The sequence below is a fragment of the Globicephala melas genome, chromosome 21 (genome assembly GCF_963455315.2).
Source record: "Globicephala melas chromosome 21, mGloMel1.2, whole genome shotgun sequence".
Classification (NCBI taxonomy): domain Eukaryota; kingdom Metazoa; phylum Chordata; class Mammalia; order Artiodactyla; family Delphinidae; genus Globicephala; species Globicephala melas.
The window spans coordinates 11383915-11408925 of NC_083334.1; the positions used below are offsets into that span (position 1 = coordinate 11383915).

At 47.8% G+C, this 25011-nt stretch overlaps 1 protein-coding gene across 5 annotated transcripts in view; it reads left to right on the plus strand.

The window, feature by feature from the left end:
- The window catches only part of ERICH1 (glutamate rich 1), a 109318-nt gene that overhangs the window by 20320 nt on the left and 63987 nt on the right, over positions 1 to 25011 (plus strand). For all 5 annotated transcript variants that reach the window (XR_004033915.3, XM_060291640.2, XM_030830392.2 and 2 more), the window contains 3 exons: positions 1975 to 2109; positions 19399 to 19875; positions 22468 to 22662. Coding sequence is in view for 4 of the 5 variants with exons in the window: in XM_060291640.2 (XP_060147623.1) it covers positions 1975 to 2109; positions 19399 to 19875; positions 22468 to 22662 (807 nt within the window). In the remaining variant the exon portion in view is untranslated. The remainder of the gene's footprint in view (positions 1 to 1974; positions 2110 to 19398; positions 19876 to 22467; positions 22663 to 25011) is intronic.

A 25011-nucleotide genomic window follows, 5' to 3' on the forward strand; every position in this document is an offset into this window, starting at 1 on the left:
TCCCAAGGGTGGCTTGGTGGCGGTGCCCTGGTGGAGGGCACGCGTGTGTGCTTGTGGGCAGGGGGCCATGTGGACAGGCACAATGCAGGGGGAGTCAGAGGTTAGGCATGAAATCAAGCTCAAGTGGGTGTCCTGCAAATCAGACCCAGAGCCAGAAAGGGTGAGAATTATGAACCTCGGATCTCAGCCAGCCGATCAACAAGAGGAGAGCTGATTAAGTCGCCTCTTCTGAAGCCTCGCGGCCAGCCCGGTGTTCCTAGGGAGACGGTGGCCTCTGTCAGCAGTGAAGGGGGTCCTGACATGCCTCGTCCAGATCCCCAAGCCTCACCCTGCGGGCCCGATGTGTGGGCGAGGGGATGCTGTGGCCCTGCTGAGCCCCGGGCCCTGAGCAGTGAAACACGACATCTGACTGCCGTGCAGTGATGAGCCATCTTCTACCAGAAGAGACAAGGGAAACCCGGGCCGGGAAGCTGCGCTCTGCGCCTGGCCACCCTGACACAGACAGCAGATCGCCTTCCTCAGCCCGCAGGCTTGGCCTCAGATGAGTGTGTGCTCGGCATGGGAGCATCGGGAAGAGCTCTGCCCTCAGGTGCATCCTTGCCCTTCATAACAGGAGTCATATCCTGCCTCGGGTCCACGGCACCGCCTGTATTCATCCTGATACTTAAGTGAGCAGTAGTGTTTCCAAGTTCTGTTAGCTGATTAAAAGCTCCCAAAAGTATTCTGTGAAAAATGATCAAATGTTGATGTCACCCGACAGGGGATGGTCTGCCTGGAAGCACATCCCTGCTCTGCCCTTGATCCTGGCGGTAACGTCCCTGCTCTGCCCTTGATCCTGGCAGTAACGACACAGTCGTTAATCAACTGGATGGATCAGATTAACATAAGAACTACATTCTTGCCCCTTAGCTTCACAAAAGTGAAGTATATTGATGGCAGAAGAATTTGAAAATGTTCCAAAGCTTTCACAATTTAAATGTCTCTCAACCACACGTTCTGTTATATGTGCATTAGTGATTTTGCTCAGTCCTTTTCGTTGTTTTTAAAGTAAAATATTCATTTTTCTGAGAAAGACTAATGGGGATATCCACTTGTGTTGGATAAAGGTTACTTTGCCATATCTTGAATGAGAACATGAAGATTAGAGCGTCGATCCTGCCCAGTGTTGAGAGCATGGCAGCAGCACCGGAAGCTGCCTCTCCGGACGGTGCAGCTCAGCAGGTCCACTTCCAGGAATTTGTTTGGAGGAACCCTGTGGTCAGTGGTGCAAAGTTATGTACAGCCAGGATGGTCATAGCAGGTGCTTGTAATAGTGCAAATTTAGAATCAACCTCCATATGCAAAATTTAGGACAGTGGTTAAATTATAGTTAAATTTGCCAATGACATGGACTATCATGTAGCCTTTGAGAGTATGTAAGCTTAAATGTATCTTAATATTTTATCATATTCACTTTTGAATGATATTATACATATAATATATACGTGTATAATGATGCGTGATCCCATTAAGGCGTGTGTGTGTCTGTGTGTGGCGTGATCCCATTAAGACGTGTGTGTGTCTGTGTGTGGGTGTGAACAGACACACACACTGCATACATGTTGTTAGCATATAGAGAGAAAAAGGTCCAGAAGGTTATGCACCAAAATGTTGAGATTCATGTTGTGGTCATGAGGGGTGTGTTACATGGAGTCTTCTTATTTTCTGCTTCTTATTCATGAATTAGTTATGTTTTTATACCATATTATAAAACCCCAGAAGTTTACATAATAAGTAACTTAATGTGAATTTACATAATCATAGCTCACCCCTTGTCCCTGTCTGGGTGTAGAGCTTAGTGGCTCTGCTGGCAAAATGCTTGGCTGACTGACATCAGTATTTACGGCTCTGGCTACCCATCTTCAGTGAAAGTGGCTGGAGAAGCTGCTCGGCAAGTAGACGTCTGATGGCATCTGTCCCTGCTTCTTCCTGCAGGTGGTGACACTCAGGTCCAGCCTGCGCGACGGCTCTACACCGTGGGCCTGCCTCCTGAGGGGTGGGTCCCCCCTCCGCCGGAGGCCCCCAGCTGCTCGAGTCCTGAGAGCTCCTCCAGCGGCGAAGACATAGGAGGTAAGACCGCTGACAGCCTTTGGGGTCTTCCAGGGTCGTGACTCCATCTGAACTTTAACGGGGCTGAGCGTCTCACTGCTGTGTGGTCTGCAGTCGTCAGAGATGCCTGTAAGATCCACAGCAGGAAAAGCTCAGGCTGGGAGGAGACTTAAGGCTGGAATGTGATCGCAGCCCCATTTGTTAGCAAGTTAGGGGAAGTCTGGCGTTAATACATCCAAATGTGAAAGTGCTTCTCTTGTTAAGTAGGACTTTTTTTCTTGATTTTCCAATTTTTTCAAAATTTCTGAGATTGTATATCAACTTTGTAATGATGAAATAACTTATGTTGCATCTCTTGTGGAAAATTGAATGATGATATTTGCTTTTGCTGTTGGATGTTTTGTGAGTGAAGGAAGATCAAGGGTCAGGTGCTCTGGTGGCGGTGCAGAGGCTGCACGTTACATTCTTACTGTAAAAAGTCAAATGGTAGTTTTTTCCCCTTTTAATTCATCATTTCGGAACTTCCTTAAGAGGAATTTGGAATTTTCCCCAGTTGATTTTTAACAAGTAAAAACTAAGAAACTCTGTACCATAAACCTTAACTTGAATATCAAGAAAATATGATTTTCTAGTAGATTGATCTTTCTGACTTCCTAATTAAAGCGTCAGAAACCATAAAACCAAAAATGGGATAGCTAAGCAGTAATATAGTCATCTGTTCAAGCCCTGTTGAAAATCTTTGGAATATAATTATTGGATAAATAGATTATTTCATTCAAAAATTAAGCTATGTTCTTATAAAGATAAATTACTTTGGTGACATACTCCGTTGTGTACTTAATATATTCAATGAAAAAATGCGGACTCATTCCGGGGCTGTTGCCCACAGTGAGCTCTGCTGCCCATGCCTTCCGGGCGGGTCTTTGGGCAGCATCCCAGCCGAGAACCTTCTGGGTGCCCTTGACTGAATGCATTGCCGAGCTAGAGGGACGTCCTTCCAGGAGATGGGAAAGCATCTCAGCAGCTGGACACACGTCCCTGTGGTAGTCACTCTTCCTGGCCCTCAAGTCCCAGTGCCACCGCCTCCAGGAAGGCATGGGGGTGGCCTGGTGCCGCTCTGCTCTAGCAGGTGAGCAGTGGTCAGGGCGAAGCAGAGAGATGGGGAGTCGGTGCCTAGGACACATCCCTCTAATTACCATGGTAACCTGCACATCTCCGGCGACTTTCATTGTACCTTTGGCTCCAGCAGGTCCCAGGTTACATTTCTGCAGTTGCTTCTTGGCAGGCCATCCTGTTCATGTCCCTCTTTCTGTCCTCTGGTTCCCAGGAGCACACAGGTTCCAAGGACCTTCTCCCAGAGGCTGTGGTCAAGGAAGGTGTGGTGCGCCACCATCCCCCTCAAAGGAGAGACTGGACTGGGAAGGAAGGTTGGGATCTCCTTGCAGGACATTAGCTCCATCCCTGAGGTCACAGGGTGACATGTCCACCTTGCTCTGACATTCTGACTCCAGCTTCTGCCCTGACCCCACACCTGAACCCCACTGCTGCCCCAGCCCCATGTGTGTCTGTCCCACAGCAGGCGGGCCTGGCTCCTCGATGACCTCCTGGTGGCCACATGGCTCTCCCCCGCTGGGGACAGGTCTCAGCTTTAAGAAGTGGTCCTTTCTCTCAAGAGGCCCTGTGAGCTCAGTTCCATAAGTCAACATCACTGAAAACGTTGACCCAGGTTTTCAGAAGAGCTTTGAATAACTCCTTCATGCACTTCTGGCTGGGAAGTTGATATCTTTCTATCTTGAACACTTGTAACTCATCTCCAATGTTTCAGTTCACTTTTCTTACTGTTTCTCTAATATTTTTCCCCTTTGTGAACCCGTTTGACAAGGTGGGCCGCTTCAGGGGTCTGAAGTGAGAAAGTGGAAGGAAGTGTTAATACTGTTTAAAATGAGAGATCTGGGCTTCTCTGGTGACGCAGTGGTTAAGAATCCACCTGCCAATGCAGGGGACACGGGTTCGAGCCCTGGCCTGGGAAGATCCCACATGCCGCAGGGCATCTAAGCCCGGGCACCACAACTACTGAACCTGCGCTCTAGAGCCCACGAGCCACAACTACCGAGCCTGCGCGCATAGAGCCCATGTTCCGCAACAAGAGAAGCCACTGCAATGAGAAGCCACGCACCACAACTAGAGAAAGCCCGTGCACAGCAACAAAGACTCAACGCAGAAATCAATCTTAATCAATCAATCTGCCAAAAAGTTTTTAAAAAATAAAATGAGAGACCCTTCAGAGAGGCGTGAGAGGCCACCGTGCTCAGCCAGGAGGCATGTGTCGGGGGTCGTTAGGGCTCGATAGGGGACTGGGACAGGAAGAGGGACGCCTGAGCCGGGACTGGCAGGGCGTGAGGCGTGCAGACCCACAAGGCTGAGAGCGGGAGGGCTCCACAGTCTTATTGGTGGCACTGAAAGCAAAGAGAGCATGAGGACTGGAGTCGGAAAAGAAGGAAAAGTCCAGAGGTGACTGTGTCCACTGTTGATGGCCATTTGAATGCCCAGCACCAATAAACCAGTTCAGTAGTGACTCCTCAAGAAGTTGGGAAGGAAGAGGCTTCCCGGTCGGCTGCCCTGTCTGTGGCCGCCGAGTCCTGCGTCCCCTCCCTCGGCCCGTGCGGGGCGGCAGGTCTGGTGGCACCCAAGGCTGACCCCTCCTCACCTCAGGGCCTGGTCCGGTCGCCCCGCCCGGTACCGCTCTCAGTGGGTGTCGTGCCTGGGCAGGGAGACTGGGGCTGATGGTGCACGGCACCCTTCCAGGTGGTCTCGGTTCTCACCCGCTGCAGGTGATGGTGACAAGAGCTGGGTCCCGGCTGAAGGAGGGTGCCGGCTGCCCACCTCCCCTCTGCCTCGGCTCCCCTGACATGGACTGAGAGCAGGAGTGACTTTTTTTTGGGGGGATAAATTTGAATTCATAATTTTTTTTAAATTTATTTTTGGCCACGTTGGGTCTTCGTTGCTGCACACAGGCTTTCTCTAGCTGCGGTGAGCGGGAGCTGCTCTTCCTTGGGGTGCGCGAGCTCTATGCGCGCAGGCTCAGTAGTTGTGGCACACGAGCTTAGTTGCTCCGCGGCGTGTGGGATCTTCCCGGACCAGGGCTCGAACCCGTGTCCCCTGCATTGGCAGGCGGATTCTTAACCACTGTGCCACCAGGGAAGCCCAGGAGTAACATTTTTAAAGGCTGTGCAAATCCTTTGTGAACTCTGCCGCTGTGCAAATCTAAACTGTTGTTGCAAGCATTGTCTCACGTGCTCCAGTTACAAAGAAATTCGCATTTCATGAGGCATCTCTTCTGATTTTGATGTTGGCAGCTTCCACCTGGGTCTGCAGGGGCTCCTTCCCAGGCACACCGGGGTCTTCACACCTGCCGCCTGCCCATGGCGCTGCTCGGTCTGTCCGGGACCCTGTGCAGGGCTGACAGTCCTGTGGACGCTCCTCTGTGTGAGCTCCTGGTGACAGCACTGTGTGGGGACTGGTGCCGTCGACTCACAGGTTGACAAACTTGTCTTCTTCATACTTACACTGGACTGAGAACCCACATTGAGAACTGGGTGCAATTCTGCATTTCCCTGTTAAGACTGGTTTTCTTTTGATGTGAAACTGTTTTATTCCTATAACTGATGTGTTTTAACTGTAACTGAAATTACTCTTTCCATTTCTCTTGTGAATGTCTGGTCTTCTCCAGCAAGTCCCCCCTTTAACCTCTGTGGACCTTCAGTGCTTTCCTGTCCCTTCCAGTAGGAATGGTCTGTACTTAGCCAGCCTCCTGGTCTATCGATTTTGTAACAAAATTTGTCCTTCACATTTGCATCTCTATGGCTCATTTACCATTTTCACGGGCTTCCTTCTGCCCCTTCACCTTTAGTAGCTGAACCAAGAATTCAGCCTTTCAACAGAGAGCAGTAAGCCACCCACGTCCCTTTAGAAACAGAATTGTGACTATGGTCTCAGCATTTCAGCGTTGGCTCTGGCAGTGAGCCTTCAGCAGCGCGGCCCCATGTCTTGCATGCGCATTGTTGAGAATGTAGGTGATCTTGGCGAGTGACAGGTCAGGTGCACTTACCTGGTTTGAAACCTGCTTTTCACAGCCACCACTTTCTCCACCATCATCTTCTCCTCTTTTCCTTAATTAAGTATTCTTGCTAGCTGTCCTTCTCTGCCTCCCCTTTCCAGCTTTCAGTGTCTCATCTCTTATCAGCAGGCGCTTGTCCTTGGAGCCGGACCCCGTGCGGCCAAAGGTGCGTCCCTCCTCTGCGGGCACGTGCATGCTGCCGTCATAGCAGCTTTGCAGAGGTCCTTTTTTCATAATGAAAAGGCAGGAGTTCCTGCCTGCCACTGCCAGCAGGTGAAGTTCTGGAACCTCTACACAGAAACTTTACATTTACACATTTTACACAGAAATAAGAACCTCAGTTTGTTTTATAAACTAAAAAACAGGCCAGCCTCTAGGAAAGAGGGCCTTTTCTTCTCTGTTACTCCAAACTTTTTTTTTTTTTTTAAAGAAGAATATTTTGTTTTTCTTGACCACAGAAACACTTATTATAGAAAAGTCAAGCATTACAGAAAACGCACAGGAAGTAACACATCACCTAAGGCCACCAGGCTGAGACCCTCAGAAAACATCTTTTGAAACCTCTCCCCTGTGCATGTTGTATATGCATGCGCAGATGTTATAAAAGTTGTACCATATCATATGATGCATTATAAACCACTTTCCACACTTAATGTATTATGGAGGTTTTTTCACATTTCAGTGCATATAGATATATCATTTTTTAAAAGTAGCTGAAATCTATTTTATGAAAGCAACTTGTTTATAACTAGGCTCCCCTCCCCTGCACTGAAAGACACCTAGAACTTTGCCTGGTGCTCGATAAGCACTTTGCACATGAACATCATTGAACATACATGGTACATACATGCAGTAGTCTGATTCCTTCCTGAATATAAACTCTTAGAAGTGGAAATATTAAGCGTCAGAGTCCATGTGTTTCTAAATTTGAAGACATAATAACAAACTGTCTTTCAGAAGGCTGTTCCAGTTCTCATCCCTGAAGGCAGCCTAAGGAGATCCCCTCTCTTCCATCGCCTGGACATTTTCAGTCTTTTAAATTTTAGCTAATTGTTTAGACAACATATATCTTACATTTTCATGTGAGAAAACTGTGTGTTAGGGAAATTCTTTCTAAGCCTAAGAGCCTAAATGACAGGTTTGACTGTGAAGAAATTTAAACTTTCTTTATGGCAGAGGGCACTATAAATAAGGTTCAGAGCAAAGGACAGAATAGGAGATGATCTTTGCACATTCCACAATAGATGAAAGTTAGCTTCCTTACCATATAACAAGATATTACAAATCAATAAGAAAAGAAAAGATCACCCCAGTAGAATGAGCAGAACAGATGGCGACACCCAGAGGGACAAGTAATACTCACAAGCACCCTCGTATGGCTCCTGTTTATATATATATATATATTTTTTTTTTTTTTTTTTTTCTCGCGGTACGCGGGCCTCTCACTGTTGCAGGCTTTCCCGTTGCGGAGCACAGGCTCCGGACGCGCAGGTTCAGCGGCCATGGCTCATGGGCCCAGCCGCTCCGCGGCACGTGTGATCTTCCTGGACCGGGACACGAACCCCTGTCCCCTGCATCGGCAGGCGGACTCTCAACCACTGCACCACCAGGGAAGCCCCTTTATATTTTTATATGAAATGTTTGACCCATCTGAGATATATTTTGTTAGAACAAGGTGTAGATCCATTTTTTTAAAAATAGATTTTCCTTTTTAAATCCTGCACTTTTTCTTCAGTTACCTGTTACTTTTCCTTGATGGTTTCGAAGCCATGTATGTGATGGACCACGTTCCACATCCACGGCTCTCTTCCCGGCTTCTGCTCACCCGTCTTCCCCGACCTGCATTCCTCAGCGGCTGCCCCGCTGGCTCGTGGGCTGGATGGGCCTTCACCATGGGGGCTTCCTCGTGCCTCTTTGCAGGCCGTTGGGTAGATGCAGCGTCCATCCCTGTCAGCAGGACGGCTGGGGATCCCTGCCCTCATCTGCACCTTCCCTGGGGCCACATGGGCATTGCAGAGCCACGCAGAGCTGAAGGGCCATTCCAGGAGTCACGGGGCGCCCACGGAGGGGGCACTGCACCTGGGTCGGAGAAACCCGACCCGTCTGGTTTCTTTCTTCTTTTTCCAGAAGAGCTTCTTAGTCGTGAATGAGTGATTCCCATGTTTACCGATCTGTACATCGATCCGTTATTCGTGTCTTATATAGCTATTTACATTTCTTTGTGACCTTTTCCAGTATTGCTCTCTGGACTTCATGACGGCGCCACTGTTTGGTTTTTTTGGCTATCATAACATACTTTATGAACTTTTTGCAGACAGCCAAGTTTGATGAGGGCTGAGACTCTGTAATTAGGTCATCTCCACGTTTCAGGAGCCACCTCCACAGAGTTCCCCGACCTGCATGTGCTGGGCTCCCCTGGTAAACGTCACCACCAGGAGGGCTCCCATGCCCTAGAAAGTGAACACCTGGGCAGAGTCTGGAATGCACGGCTTTCTTCTCCTTCCGCTGCCACAGCCCCACGCCACCTGTGAGGGTGCCCGGCCTCCTCCACACTCTGCCCTTTGCTCCTTCAGCTGCCGCTCCGAGAGGGTACAGTTAGGCCAGAATTCACTCCTTGAAGTCACTTCCTCCCGTCCCCGTCCCCGTCCCAGGGCCTCCAGGGCTGTGGGCTCGAGACTCAGCACCGTCTCGGGGTGCTCTGACCCAGGCGCCACCCTGGACCTGAGAATACTGGCCGGCTCCACAGTCCAGGGATGCACTGCGGGCTGGTCCCGCTGCACTGTCAGAGCTGTGTGTCAGCTCTTCCCAATGTCCTTGTTATCCTTGTGAGAACACGGGGGAAGCCTGGTCACTTACCTCGCTGCTGGCTGGTCGTCTGCTTTCCTCTTCCCTGGGCTGCGTCCCTGCAACAAAGTACGCTCAACACCTGAAGCATTTAATAATTGCACACACCCGGAACTACTTCCTCTCTTTGTGCCTTTTCCAGAATTTATGTCTGTATTGAAGATACCTGCCTTTTTATAACTGAGTGTAGCGTATCTATGATGTTATACGTTACTTTAGTTGTTGTAACAGTTATGTTCATTGCTTGCTGGGTGCCAGCAATCTGGCATCTGTTTTTGGATCTGTGGTTTCAGTGACTGAGAGGTGCCCCTGTCCCTCCGGGTGTCTTTCTTTTTTTTTTTTTTTGCAATACGCAGGCCTCTCACTGCTGTGTCCTCTCCCGTTGCAGAGCACAGGCTCCGGACGCGCAGGCTCAGCGGCCATGGCTCACGGGCCCAGCCGCTCCGCGGCATGTGGGATCTTCCCGGACCGGGGCACGAACCCGCGTCCCCTGCATCGGCAAGCGGACTCTCAACCACTGCGCTTGCTGTCTGGGCTGTTTCCCTGTTTTTTCTTGCTGGGATCTTGTTTTGGATCTTCCTCTGCAGATGTCTTCCTTTTCCAGATTTCCTGTGAAATCTGACTTGCCTTTGGTTTTAATTCCTTCGCTAAGGTCTGTGGCGCAATTCCCCGGCGCGTCACCGTCACCGCGGTGTCTCACTCTCAGGGTCCTCGTGGCCCCGCCTCTTCGGTGACTTTCTCGCTTACAACTGCCCGCTCCAATGCTGTTTATAACGGGAAGTGAGACCTCCCCATCTGTCTGGCTCTCATCAGAGGGTGCAGTGGGGCACTGGCGGGGCGGCGAGTCAGTTTGGGACACTAAGCCCCTCTGCCTGGTGCCTCTGCCTCTGTCAGGGCTCATTCAGGCTCGTCGCGTCGCTCTGGATCTCCTCCTGTGACCTCTGCCCCTGCCTGCTAAAGTAGCCCAGGGGTTCCCGTCTGCTCCTTCCATTCATGTTCTTGCGAGTCGGTCCTGCTGGGGCCCAGCTCTGTGCTGGTCGGTGCGTGGGCTCCTGTTCGCTGACCTCACACACGTCGCCTGTGTCTGTCTAAGACCTGCCACACTTGCTGTCACCCCCTTTGTGGATCTGCTCCCCCCTCCAGCCAGCCAGGCAGGGTAGGGTCAGGTAAGGCTCCGGCTTCCTTCTAGCCTTTGCCCCCTGCTCGGTCCCTCCAGTGTGGGGACCTCTCCTCCATCCACATCCTTCCCTCTGCACGTCCTCTCTTGGCCTCCCTTACCCCGCCCCCCACCACGACACAGAAGTGCCCCCTCCCTTTGCCTTCCATCCAGTATCTGGTTATTTCTGTAACTTTCTTGCTCTTGCATCCTCACCTCCAGCCCCTGGGGGACGGAGCTCCGACTTGGCAGGTGGCAGAGTGAGAGTGAAGGGCCCTGGGTTTGCAGCCCCACTGTTGACTGTGGGTGCCGTCTTCCTTACTTCCCTGAGCCTCAGTTTCCTTGGCCACCTGATGGGGTAATAATCCTGCACTAGCACACCACACGCTTGCTGTGCCAATTAGATTGGGTTTGTGCAAAGCTTGTTCAAGCGTGAGCACTGCCAGCTCTTAATTCCCTGAGGCACCAGCGCCTGCTGGTGTTAAGTCTTCAGTCAATATTTGATGAACCAAGTTGCGTAATTATTTATAAAAACAGCCTGCAAATAAGGAGCAGTCCTCTCTCCTCATATAATCAGTCGTATAATCACAAGTGGTTGACTGTATTGACATGGTTTTTGTGTTCCGATCAAGCTGCAAAGTCATTAAAATCAAGTCATTTTGATGGAAAGCTATTATGATTAGTATTCTAATAGCAGGCTCTGGTTGAAATAGTTATTAACTTCATGTTAACTTTCGGAAGCATGAGCTAAATGCACAGTTCTAATGTGGCTTCGTTGTGAGTCAGCCACCCTTTCAATGAGTTTTGACAGCTTTAGGCCGCAGTTCTAAGGCAGATCCATCTTCAGATCTCACTGGCTCTGTTTGGGCTGAAGAAACCCTGATGCGTGATTTCTCTGAGCTTCCCAGGTGCAGAGCACAGCAGACACTCTAGCTTGTTTGACTAATAAGGTGCAGTTTTCACCGGAGGCCACCGGAGTCAAGGTAGAGTCCTAGGCAGGCTCTCAGCAGAGATTCTCTGACCGGCGCCACGTTCCATACACATACTCTCTCAAGGGCGCAGCAAAGCCAGACTCAGAGTTAGCAGGCTTTCATTCTTGTCCCGGTGATTTATTGAAATGAGACTTAAGACATGTAATTGTGTGAAAGCCTTTCCTTTCTCACAGGTTACTTGGGGGCATCTGAGAGACAGTAGAGGTGGTGTCATTCTGAACCACTCTTTTCTCTCAGTGAGTCGAGAACCCTCACTTAGACCAGCTGCCTCTGCCATGCACTGTCAACAATGTGACATAAAAGGCTAGACACGGAAGAGAGTTCATGCGTTCTTAGAGCACCTAAAAAGGCCTAGATTGTTTCTAGAACTATTTTGTACGCTCATGTTTTTGTTTCTTTGGCATCTTATTGGCACACACACCTGATACCCTGGATTCCTCTCAGTCACAGTGGCGTGAGCTTGCATAGCTTTAGATGTATGATTGACCAAGGACTATGTGGGTCAGAATATTAATTTTGAAATAATTTACCAGTGGAGTCTGCACCGCTCTTTAACCTGTCTTTATAAAAAAAGAAAACCCACAGTTGTTCAGATTGCCATTTATTTTCTTAAAGTATATACTTAATTTCCAAACCATTGTTGGCACATATTCATAAGAAACTTGGATTAGAGAAATATTTAGATCTTGGTAAACCCGTACACCACCTTAGCTTATTGTTAAGCGAATGCATTACAATAATAGAACAGATTATGAATACTTCTTTGGATATTGATTAATATTTCTTCAACTAATAAAATTTATTGATTAATATTTCTTCAACTAATAGACATTCCATAAAGAGATACTGAGAAAAGAAGGTGGGAAATTATTTAAGATGAAGATGTCCACTCTTGGCACTTTATTCAGCATAGTATTGGAAGTCCTAGCTGGAGCAATTAGACAAGAAAAAGAAATAAAAGACCTCTAAATTAGGAAGGAAGAAGTAAAACTGAGTCTATTTGCAGATGACATGGTTTTATATATTAAAAACCCTAAAGACTCCACCAAAAAAAAAAAACCTGTTAGAATGAACAAATGAATTCAGTCAAGTTGCAGGGTACAAAATCAGTTTACAAAGATCAGTTTCATTTCTTTACACTAACAATGAACTATCAGAAATTAGGAAAACAGCCCAATTTACAATTGCATCAAAAAGAATAAAATTCCTAGATAGGAATAAACTTAATGGAGGTGAAAGATCTATACATGAAAACTATAAGACATTGATGAAGGAAATTGACAATGACAAATGTAAATAAATGGAAAGATATTTCATGCTCGTAGATTGGAAGAATTACTATTGTTAAAATGTCCATACTACCCAAAGCAATCTACAGATTCAGTGCAATCCCTATCAAAATTCCAAGGGAATTTCTCACAGAAATGGAACAAATAATCTTAAAATTTGTATGGAACCACAAAAGACCCTGAATAGCCAAAGCAATCTTGAGAAAGAAGAACAAAGCTAGAGGTAACATGCTTTCTGACCTCAAACTATATTACAAAGCTGCAGTAATCAGAACAGTGTGATATTGGCATAAAAACATACACATAGACCAATGGAACAGAATAGAGAGCCCAGAAATAAACCCACACATATATGGTCAATTAATTTACAACAAAGGAGCCAAGACTGTACAATGGGGAAAGGACAGTTTCTTCAATAAATGGTGTTGGGAAAACTGGACAGCCACATGCAAAAGAATGAAACTAGAACCCTGTCTCGCACCATACACAAAAACTAACTCAAAATAAATTTAAAACCTGAATGTAGGAACTGAAACCATAAAACTCCTAGAAGAAAACGTAAGTGGTAAGCTCCTCGACATCAATCTTGGCAGTGACTTTTAGGATTTGACACCATCTGTATCCTAAAATAATGAGGTAGCATAAGAATCTGGCGAATTCTGAATGTAAATTCCATTGCATTTTCACAGCCAGTCAGATTCTTAATCTCAAGGTAATCAGAGCCAAACAGGAGACTACTTGCAACAAAAGCATCCGGTGTGAACTAGCAATTGGTCATGGTAGAGCCAGAGTGATGGATCTCCTCTGTGTCCAGAGGCTGACCTTGTGAAGGTGACCTTACGCCCTGCTCCCTGCTTTGTCCTGGGCCATAGAAGCCATTGGCTGCGTGTGAGACTTGGCTTAACTCATTGACAGCCCAAGGAACTCCCTGTTAGTAAAAAGTCCAGAGACCCAGACTTCCTACCTAAGTTCACCCTAATCTATCTGACTGGGAGAGAGAAAGCCTGACTATGAGAGTCCTTTCTGGTTGTATGAATACCGAGGAGTGACTCTGATGATCAGCAGATTTAAACGCACCACGTGTAGCCATACTTCAGTCTCCAAAGGACAGTAGATTCATATTTGTGGAAACGATAAATAAGCAGCTTTTGCTCTTGACTTCCAGAGCACATGGGTTCTGTCCCCTGATTGCACCGTCTCTTTCTGCACCGTGGCTGGATCTGATATAACGAGCTCTTTGTTTGAACCTTGTGTGTCAGACATTGGAGGAACAACCGTGATGATAACACAACCCTTACTGCTGTAGAGCTTAGAGGTTAGGGAGTGGAATAAAGTCAGTAACAGACTTTGTCATTCAGTACTAAGTGTTATTAGCGATAGAGACCAAGCGCCATAGGAGCACAGCGGATGGAGAAGCTAACCTTGGGAAGTCTTATAAAGCACTTGAGATTTGAACTGGTAAGAAAAGGTTGGCTCATAAACAAGAGGAACGATTTAATTTTCGACAGAGAATGAAGAATCATGAAAAGGTCTGGTATGTTTGGGGTAGAAAATGTTATAAAGGGTCAAATTTATCATTTTTCCATATCTTTATAAATTATGTTACATTACTCGGAGTTCTGCATGTAACCCAGCCAAACAGCTACGTTCTTTTTAAAAGCAACTGACAAGGGATTAATCTCCAAAATATACAAGTAGCTCATGCAGCTCAATATCAGAAAAACAAACAACCCAATCCAAAAATGGGCAGAAGACCTAAATAGGCATTTCTCCAAAGAAGACATGCAGATTGCCGACAAACACATGAAAAGCTGCTCAACATCACTAGTTATTAGAGAGATGCACATCAAAGCTACGATGAGGTATCACCTCACACCAGTTAGAATGGGCATCATCAGAAAATCTACAAACAACAAATGCTGGAGGGGGTGTGGAGAAAAGGGAACGCTTTTGCACTGTTGGTGGGAATGTAAATTGACACAGCCACTATGGAGAACAGTATGGAGGTTCCTTAAAAAACTAAAAACAGAACTACACATACAACCCAGCAATCCCACTCCTGGGCACATACCCTGAGAAAACCATCATTCAAAAAGAGTCATGTGCCACAATGTGCATTGCAGCTCTATATACTATAGCCAGGACATGGAAGCAACCTAAGTGTCCGTCGACAGATGAATGGATAAAGGAGATGTGGCACATATATACAATGGAATATTACTCAGCCATAAAAAGAAATGAAATTGAGTTATTTGTAGTGAGGATGGACATAGAGTCTGTCATACAGAGTGAAGCAAGTCAGAAAGAGAAAAACAAATACTGTATGCTAACACATCTATGTGGAATCTAAAAAAAAAAATGGTTCTGATGAACCTAGGGGCAGGACAGGAATAAAGGCGCAGACATAGAGAATGGACTTGAGGACACGGGGAGGGGGAAGGGTAAGCTGGGACGAAGTGAGAGAGTGGCATGGACATATACACACTACCAAATGTAATATAGATAGCTAGTGGGAAGCAGCCACATAGCACAGGGAGATCAGCTCGGTGCTTTGTGTCCACCTAGAAGGGTGGGATAGGGAGGGTGGGAGGGAGACGCAAGAGGGAAGAGATATGGGAATATATGTATACGTATAGCTGATTCACTTTGTTATACAACAGAAACTAGCACAACACTGTAAAGCAATTATACTCCCATAAAGATGTTAAAAAAAATTATGTTCAATTATGTGTAGCCATTGCCCAGTGATCTATAGGTTATGCTGGAAATGTTAAAAGAAGAAAATTAACAGATCTTTGTATCGATTGTAATGCCTACATATCATATCTAGGTATTAACATGCATTACTGTTTTTCAAAAGAAATATTGAACCATGTCTGTGTGAGTTAACTGGATATTCTCCACGCTAAGTCGCATCAAGATGTTGTACTTAGGAAACAGACACGAAGATGTCTCCTTTGGGGAAAAGGCCTCTAAGCACCGGCTGCCGAGGTAGATGTGAGCCCATGTCGGGTAGCACACAATTAGGGTGGTGAAGTCCTCCTGCAGTAACCGCTGTCCCTCATCTGTGAGAAAACGAGAGACTCAAGCAACAAATACGTAGCGTCGAAAGGGCATTGAGTGATGAGTATTTCTTCAGAGCAAGTAATTAGTCCTGTCAGTTACCACGAACAAGACGCGGAAAGAGCAGGGTGGCCGTGTGACCTCTGGCCCCGGGAGCCGGATGTCCCCAGCCATTGCCTCCTGCACGAGCCCGTGGTGAGCGTCCCGGACGGTGCCGTGCTGTCCAGAAGCAGAAGGACTCCCCCACCTCCGGGAGCGTGAGCCCTGGGAGTGATGCAGGGGCATGAGCTGAGGTGGAGACTCGGGTGCCACGTCTGCTGACCCCAGGGCAGCATGGGCGCCCCTGCTTCGGACTCTGCGGAGCCCTCATTACGGGGAGGCCCAGGGACAGCGAGGCTCCCTGCTGCTCTGGGGCTGCAGTTCCAGTGTCCGGTGGGGTCCTTGGGGTTGGTGCTCTCTGCCAAGGTTGGCGCTCGCCAGCGTTACCTTGCGACCCTGGTTGCCGTGCGGGTGAGCGTCCTCCTTGCCGCACTCGCGTCCTGCTTCTGTGTCTGCAGGCTCCCATGCAGCCTGTCTGTAGGGCCTGGGGGCCTTTTGGACTTACAGTGGTGCCGTCTGTAGCTGGCGTCCCCGTGAGGTCTGACACTTTCCCTCCTCTTGTTGCATCGCCAGGGCCTCCGGCAGGGAAGCAGCAGGGTGAGGGCTCCACGTGCAGTGTCCCTGCGGGATTTTCTCACCTTCTATCGCATTTCGCATTTCCCTTACATTTCTAGTTTGCTACACGTTTTCATGATTTGTTGGTGTTAATATTGATTGAATACTTTATATCACTACAATAAAACGGTTAATATTTTGTTTAGAAGTTTTGTATTGCTCTTTAGGAGAGGGGTTGGCCTGCAACCTTCCCGTCTTTCAGTGTCCTCATCAGGTTTTGAAAGAACTGTGTTGTCCTCACAAAGCGTGTGGTCACCGTCACTGTGTCTGTTTTCCAGAAATGTTTTGTATGTTGGGCGTTTGTTTCTTCCTTAAATGTTCCTTAGAAGTCAGGTGAATCCACCTAGGCCTGAAGTTCTTTTGTGGGATTATTTTTAACTAAAGATTCAATTTTGTAATAGATATAGGACTATTAAGATTTTCCGTTTCTTCATGTGTCCAGTTTGGTATGTTGTACTTTTCTGAGAATCCTCCATTTCATACAAACTATGTAATTTATTTGCATAGAGTTGTCCACAGAGCCATCTTATTGGTCCTTTCACGCCTACAGGATGTACGTTAACACACGCCTTCACCCCACGCTGGCCTTTATGTGTCCTCTGCTCGTCCCGTCCAGTCTTGCACTGTTCGTCTGTTTTCTTTCTTCACAGTGTCAGTGCTGGTTGCTGTCTCTCTGTTGGGTTTTCTTTTCTCTTCCTTTATTTTGTGCTCCTCTGATTGTTATATCTTTCCTTCTGCTTTCCTCAGGTATAAGTTGCTGTTGTTTTTCCAGCTTCTTTCTTACTTATATGATTGATTTTTAGCCTTTTTTCTTTCCTGACATATTTAAGATTATAAATTCACCTTTAAGTAGAATTTAGTGACATCCCATGTTTTGAGTTGTCATAATTTCATCAAGTTTAAAATAATAATTTTTCCTTATTGTGAAAGCAGTATCTGCTCAATGTCCTACAGTTGGAAATCAGAAAAATACAATGAAAAAAGAAAAACCTACAGTCACAGCACCCAGAAACCACAGTTAACCCCACAGGTCTGGCATCTGGACCTTCAGTATCTCAGTGTGTATTAAGTTTTCCTCTTAAGAAGTGTGCACACACACTTATATGAAAAAGTATGATACTCTTATGTTTTACACCCTTCTTTGCCACCTCCTCCTTCTCAAATTCCTGTTTTATAGTCTTTTAGAGTAGCAGACTGATAGCATAAGCATCCTCACAGGGCAGCGTTCGTGCTGTGCTCTCACCACTTGCAAAGAGAGATGAACCGGAGGATGACGTCAGTAATTGGCTCGGCTGGAAGGGCCTGGAGAATGGAGATATCAGGGAATAAATGAGAGCAGCTCTCCGGATGCCACTCTTGGTGGACAGTAAGGATGCCCCCAGATGACTGCACGCTGGTCCCCAGATGGCTTTACTGTGACTTGATAAAGCACCCTATGGATGACTTTTTTTCCAAATCAATAAAGGCAAGAATAGACCCCAATAAGGAGAAATGTAATTTTTTTCTTTTTTTAAACTGAATCTGGAAAATTTTTTAAATTCCATAAGCAGTGGTCATTTTTCAAACATTAATATTTTACAGGAGCAGCTCAAGGGCCAGCTATTCAGAGATACTCATGAATCAGGTGTCTGTCAGCGACACTAAGCAGGTCTCTAAAATCAGTTAATATCAACTTTCAAATGAAATAGGAAAATGCTGTGTTCAGTCATCCACTGGTGATTGAGAAGAGAGAGAAAATGTACCAAGTATGGGACTGTATGACAGTGTCACGTCGTGGTTTTATGAGGAGTAATTTGGGCTTCATGCCAAGTTGCAGGCAGCACCAGGTCTCCTGGTTGTCACGTGTATCAAGAGAAAACCGAGGACTCTCATTCCAGAGTCAGGAGAGGACGCTCCCCGTATCCAGAGGCAGTGTCTGGTTTGATGATGACGCGAAGCTGCAGGGGAGGGGGCCTTCCGTGTCACACAGGCCGGGGGGGGCGGTGAGTGGACGCTTGTTTAAATGCGCAGGTGGGAGTTTGGCTGCATAAATAGACTCAGAGCCCAGAACAAGAGAAGAAGCCCCCTCCACGGATCAGAGGGTGTGACCAGCGGGTTCCGAGTCTCAGGCCCCTCATCACAGGAAACACAGTGCAAGGACCACGCGGCATCTTCTGTCTGACGTCAGCGGCAGATCAAAGCCTTAGAGTGCAAATTACAGGGAGAGGGATCTTCATTCCACGTAGTGACGCACAGTGTCTCAGAAGTCTCACGCATGGTGTTTGATTTCTCACCATAACCTGTGGTGGGCCTAAGGAGAACCTGTGAGAAGTGAGGGTTGTTGAGAAGAAGCGTCTGAGCGTTGATGGCAGCACCGCCGTCCTTGGTTGGCTGGGACGGAGCAGGTGGGCGCGTGTGGGCAGCAGCGGGTGTGCTGGGCGTGCACCGGGCATGTGCTGAGCATGTGACGGGCATGCACTGCCACGAGGGTGCGGGGATGGGGTGGACGGGGCAGGATTGGCATGCGGGTCGTCCCTCTCAGGCCCCACGTCCACCGCAGGCCTTACCACCCCACGTCCACTCCAGACCTTGTCTGTTGCGTGGCAGTGACTGCCACATCTCGACCATGTCACTTACCTGCCGAGAGCCCAGACGTCATCTTCGTTCATATGGGACCCATTGCTGATTCGGATGGGCAGGTCGTCACTGCTTGCTTCTCATCCTCACACACAAGTAACTCTTCAGAAGGTGCTAAAGGACACTTTAAAAAACATGAGAATTCATGTTTCTCTCCCCAAGACCACAGGCATGAAATTTTACTCTCGATCAAACTGCAACAACTCTTACATCCTTAAAATCATACCATATGTCATGATTGTAACAATGTTGAGTAAATACACATACACACACATACGCGTACACGTACATACACCTTTTTTGGAAGAACAAGTAGGTTATTAATTTACTTCATGGTAAATCCCAGTATCCTCAACAGTGTACTTTGTTGGTATAAAGTTAAGAATCACTGAAGTAAATATTTTAAATTCCTTTTCTACTAAAATTACAAGATCCTAATGGAAAATTTATCTAGCCTAGTAAGTTTGTTATGGTTCCATTTTACAGAAAATTGTTATATTTGAATTTTTGTTTTTATAGATCAGGATCTTCAGGCTCAACCAAAGAGAAGAAGAATTAGAAAGCATAATTCAAAGAAAAAATTTAAAAATCCCAGTAACATTCCTCTAGAACAAGCAGAATTAGAGAAACAGCAGAGTATTTTGCAAGAAAAATTGCAGCCACACAGCCACAGCCACACAGATGGCCCCACAATAAGCAAAAATAAAAAAAGGAAACTGAAAAAGAAACAGCAAATTAAAAGGAAGAAAGCAGCTGGCTTACTAACAGGAGTCTCTGGCGTCAACTTCATGTACCAGCCTGAGGAGACCAGCAGTGAGCAGGGCGACATGAGAGTGAGTGATGAAGAGGACGGCGCAGACGGGGAGGGAGGGGGCCCGGATGCCGAGGAGGAAGGAGCCACAGACGCCGGGAAGGAAGACGTTAAAAGTACCAATGAAAAGGCAGATGATATCCTGAACTTTCTGAAGTCAACACAAGAAATTTATTTTTATGATGGTATGTTTTTTCCTGTTGTTCTTTTGAATAATGGCATCTACTTCTTTGGAAAATTAAGCAAATGTAAAATATTTAAATGTTTAAAATACAAAACATTAAAAATATTCAGTATTCAAAATAAGTCATTAGTTTTGAGGCAAAAATCCAAATATTTAAATTCATCCCACCAAAGATCTGGGCTGGCCCCCTGCTCTAGGCTCACCAGGGGAAACAGCCCGCCCATTAGAGGTGTGGGTCCAAACGAGGGTGGTCTCATCATCCTCATTTCTCTAAGATCCAATTTCAGAATATGGTGCTATTCTCAGCTCTATGTTTAAAGAAAAGATAAATCCAGGTTGGAGACTTTGATGAATTCTTGCTCATTTTCATCGGCTAGTAGAGACGTGAAGGAAGCACAGCTCTCTCTCTCTCGGACACACGTTGATTTGCTTCCCCAATGTGTGGCTTAGTGATTTGAGATTTTTCAGTAAGCATATTGGACCACTGTTTGTACTGATATAGGAGCTGAGGTTTATCCTGGGATTTATTCTGACGGGTGATAATACCTCACCTTTGTGTGGAGCCTAACAGACAGCAGCCCTGAGGGTCAGGAAGGAGCAGGTGCTGGCTCGGTGCCAAGAACAGAAGTGCTGGGATAACTGCCACCATTCTGATCCGTCCCTGGGAGATTCAGGGGATGTGGTGGGCTTAGTGCATCGAACCTCCAGCATGAGCAAGATGGAGAAATACTGCCTATGTGATAACTGGAGGGGTAAGGGATGGACTTAAACAGTGATGCGAAAACACCATGATTAACGGGTCCATTTTAACCAAGATTGACCCTTTTCCTCTTTTGCTTGTTTATCCACATTTTGTCTTAAGTTGAAAACATCCTTAACGAATATCCACATGAGACTAATAGGAGGACGTGGCGGAGACACTGCAGAACAGAAGTAGGCTTCAGAGAGATCTCAGTAGATTATCCATTCTCTGCGTGAGGGAGTAGCTTGTGGCAGACAGCCCTCCTGCCAAGGAGGACTGAAGTTTAAAGTGTACTTGGAGTTTTAAGAGCTGCTGAGGAAAAGCCCTTGTGACAAATCCCAGAGGAGGTGAACCACAGGCCGGGTGAGCCAGAATGCTGCTGCCCTCCTTCCCTCAAGGTGTCTGCCAGTTTGGACAGGGGCTTGGGCAAGGGTCCAGGGGAAGGGGCAGTGCAGCCTGGAGAGCAGGCAAACCAGCAGAGCCCCAGTGGTCTCACAGGTCTGGGGGGGAAAGTGGAGGGCCCAGGGTCGGCCAGCTCTGTAAGAAAGGAGGGTCAGAGACCAGAGCAAAGCTCTGCTTGTCCCCCCTCAAAACCTTGGCCAAGCCCTGAACTGTGGGATGGGAGGAGGGCAACCAGGCAGACCTCTTCCACATGGCAGGGCGGCCTTTGTGGCGTCCTGAGGGACCAAGCAGGCAGGGCTAACCTGACCCTCCAGCGCAGCACGCAGGCCACGCGCTCAGGTGCAGGTGGACAACTGCCGGCCAGACGTGCAGCCACCCTGTGGTCAGTTCAGTCGCCTGCCCCTTCTCTGTCTGCCGAGCAGAGGCAAGGGGGGACCCTCTCTGGAGGAAAATGTCGTTAGCCAAGACCCTGCAATTTTCATGTTCATTCAAAAGAGTGTGTCAGACACAGCAGGAGACCGGACCATACGACCGAAACCATGAGGAAAAGAGCAGCAGAAAGAGGCCACGGGGTGGAGACGCTGATGTTACCAGACAAGGGACTTAAAATAGCTATGATCTAGATGTCCAAGAAGTAGGAGAAGATGGAGAAAAAAGGTGAAAAGCGGAGACTTTCACCAGATAATTTGAATCTATTAGGATAATCAAACGGAAATTCTAGACCTGAGAAATATAATAACAAATTAAGGACTCAAAGACGAGTTCAGACAGCAGATTAGATTCAGCATAAAAGAGAATTAGTAACTGCAAGGCAGGCTGAAGGAAGTATCCAGAGTGAAGGAGGGAGAGGAAAGGATGGAAAACACAGAAGGAGCATAACAGCCACATGGGCCCGAAGGAGCCTCAGCCATGGGACTGGGGCACAAGGGACGTGTAAGAGGTGGCAGCTGGGAGTTTTTCAAAGTTGACAAAGACGATGAAGTCACAGATTCTAGGCATCCTGTGAACACCAACCAGGATAGTGCAGAAATGGCCTCAGCATGATGTAGGCCTGCCGCCGGCCAGCAGTGGGGACAGCGCTGTGCTCATGGGGCAGCCTCCTTGGCTTCCTTGAAGCATCCCAACTGCCCAGCAGCTTCATGCTGTTTGTAGATGCCTGACACCATCGGAGGGCTTGGTTTCGTGTGTTTCCCCTGCTGCGTGCGTGGATTCCGGTACGTGGAACACTCAGAGCTGCTTTACGAGATCGGTGCCCGTAACACACCACCTTTCCACTGTGGTTCAACAGTTGTATTTTGTGGTTTGCTTCTCAAAGTTCTGTTCTGATTGTCTCTCAAACACATCGTTCTAAATAGAAATATACGTTTGAGGCTTTCTTTAGGAAGTGAGAGCTTATCTTCAGTTTGTAAGAGTAAAAATGCATTTCTAAGTGACCCTGTCTTTGTTTAGGTGTCTCCAAGGATTCGGACTCGGCTGTCTTCATGGAGACCAGTGGAGAGCTATTTAAATATCTTGAAACTCACAGCATGCCCTCCTCAGATGTGTTCATTCTGGATCACATGAAAACGCTGTTACTTTTGCAAGATACTGAAAGATTGAAGAGTGCCCTGGAAGTGTTCCCAGAACATTGCAGGATGCCACCCGGTATGTACTGTGCACTTTATTCATTGTGCTGCTTTAGACACTTGTCTAGGGTTTGCCTCTGAAAAACTTACTCTCTAGCAAAGCAGTCCTGAATCAGAAAATATAAGGATGCACATATGGCTTGAGGAATAGATTCCCACAGAGGAATATGCTTCTTGCATCTCTCTTGCTATAAAAATATCTCTCATGATATATGCAGATATGCGTGTACAATCTAATTCTCCAGACTTGTGAGCTCCACTCTTAGGACCAAATCCTTATTAGTTTAAATGGAAGTGAAAGAGTTCATTTCTTTTCCTTTTCCTCTGCTAGATTTGGAGAAGGTACATTTTTTCTGTCCTCCGAATGTCTTGGTCTGCCTTCCTGGACCCTACAGTAAAAAGGGAATTGAACTATAAGATGATTTCTCTTTTGTTACTTCCTCAACCTTTGTTGGGTGCCCATTTCATGCAAACTGTAGAGTGCTGGGCCGACTGTGCTTGTGTCTTCACAATGCCATGGGTGGGGCTTCACACTGGCAGCTTGAAGTCCCACCGGGCCACGGTGGGAATACTCCGGCCGCAGAAATCTGTAAACACTGAGTATCAGACGATCAGGACTTTTTGGAGAGCACCTGCACAGCATGGAGCAGAACTCCGTGCCAGACCCAAGACAGGCACTGGACAACCTTTTAGTTGAGTGAATGGAAGTGATTCTGCAGATTACCTTGGGGCAGTAATCTCAAAATGAGTACAGTGCATGGTTTTTCTCCTTGGAAACCTCATAGTATAGCTAAAGAGTCAAGACTGACATGTTTAAAAAGCCACATATCACATTTCGTCACATGAAATAACAGTAAAGCCAGCAGTAAAGCAATACGGCACCAGTATAATTAGCAAGTGGCTGGCGGGAGTTGACGAGACCCCTGCGCGTTGGGGTCGCCAGGAGGACCTGCCTCCCCCATACGTCCAGTAGTGATCTGTTAGGGGGCCTCATCTGCCCTGCCTGTGCGGCCCTGGTCCCGCCGCGGGTCTTCAGGGGAGAGCGCCCTGCCCTTCGGGGCTTACGTAGACCGAGAAGTCAGTGAGGTGTGCTTCGTACAGCTGAGCCCACGGAGAAGACATGGCGGGGGCGGGGTCTTGTGGGGAGGGGAGCGAGGGGTCAGAAGCGGGTGGGAGAGGAGCCGGGGACCGGGTCACGTCAGGCCCTGGAGATTGTGCTGAGTTCGTTGGCCTTTATCCTGGGCGGCGTGGGGCCACTGGAAGGCCAGCCTGTTGGGTCTGACTGCACTTAGCAAGATCTCTCCGGCCATCACGTTCGGACTAGAGAAGGGGTCGGGGACAGCGGGGGCTTCGGTCATACTCCCGGGCGCGGTCAGATTTGTATCGGCTGTGAAGGTGGACTCAGTAGGGTTTGCCGACTGACTGGACGTGGGCGTCTGTGACCCAAAGCCCTGCACGAAGCCTGCAGCGCATCATGAGGCAGGAGAGGCAGCCACAGGAGCAGGTGGGGTGTTGAGCTGGGCCGGCTGGAGGTTCCTGTCGGACGTCCAGGTGTGGGGACTTAGGCCTGGGAGAGCCACTGCCAGTCACCCTCACAGAGCAGCCTGGGGTCCGGGGGGACAGAGGCTTTGTCAGAGCAGGACCAGAGATGGGGTGAAGGTGACGCCTTCGGGGGGGTTGCCGCGAGGAGTAGGACCAGAGGTGGTATGGGAGGAGTGAGAGCCGGTGGGCTGCCAGTGGGAGCAGCTCCGGGAAGGGAGACCCTCAGGCAGGGGAGCAAGTGCTGGCAGAGCCCTGCTCCTGCCGGGGGCGCCGCAGGGCCACTCGGGACCCCCAGCCCCGTGATCCAGTGTTTGCTCCTTTCCTTACTGCTGGTTGTTGGGCCTGCTGTATTCAGTATTTAAAAATGTACATTTCCGGGCTTCCCTGGTGGCGCAGTGGTTGAGAGTCCGCCTGCCGATGCAGGGGACACGGGTTCATGCCCCAGTCCGGGAAGATCCCACATGCCACGGAGCAGCTGGGCCTGTGAGCCATGGCCACTGAGCCTGCGCGTCCGGAGCCTGTGCTCCGCAACGGGAGGGGCCACAACAGTGAGAGGCCCGCGTACCGCAAAAAAAAAAAAAAAAAAATTTACATTTCCGTAAGAAATGTAAAAAGATCTACACTTCCATAATTTACATTTTCAGATTGCAAAAAGCCAATTTTATTAAGTTAAACTAATATGAAGTTTTTATGAGAGATGAAAATATATCATTTACGATTCAGTGGATCCTCACACTGAAGACGTTCTTCACGCGTGGCTCTGAGATGCATCAGGAGAGTTTGGAACAGGGATTGGGGATTGAGTGGAAACGCTTCTCTTGCTTCT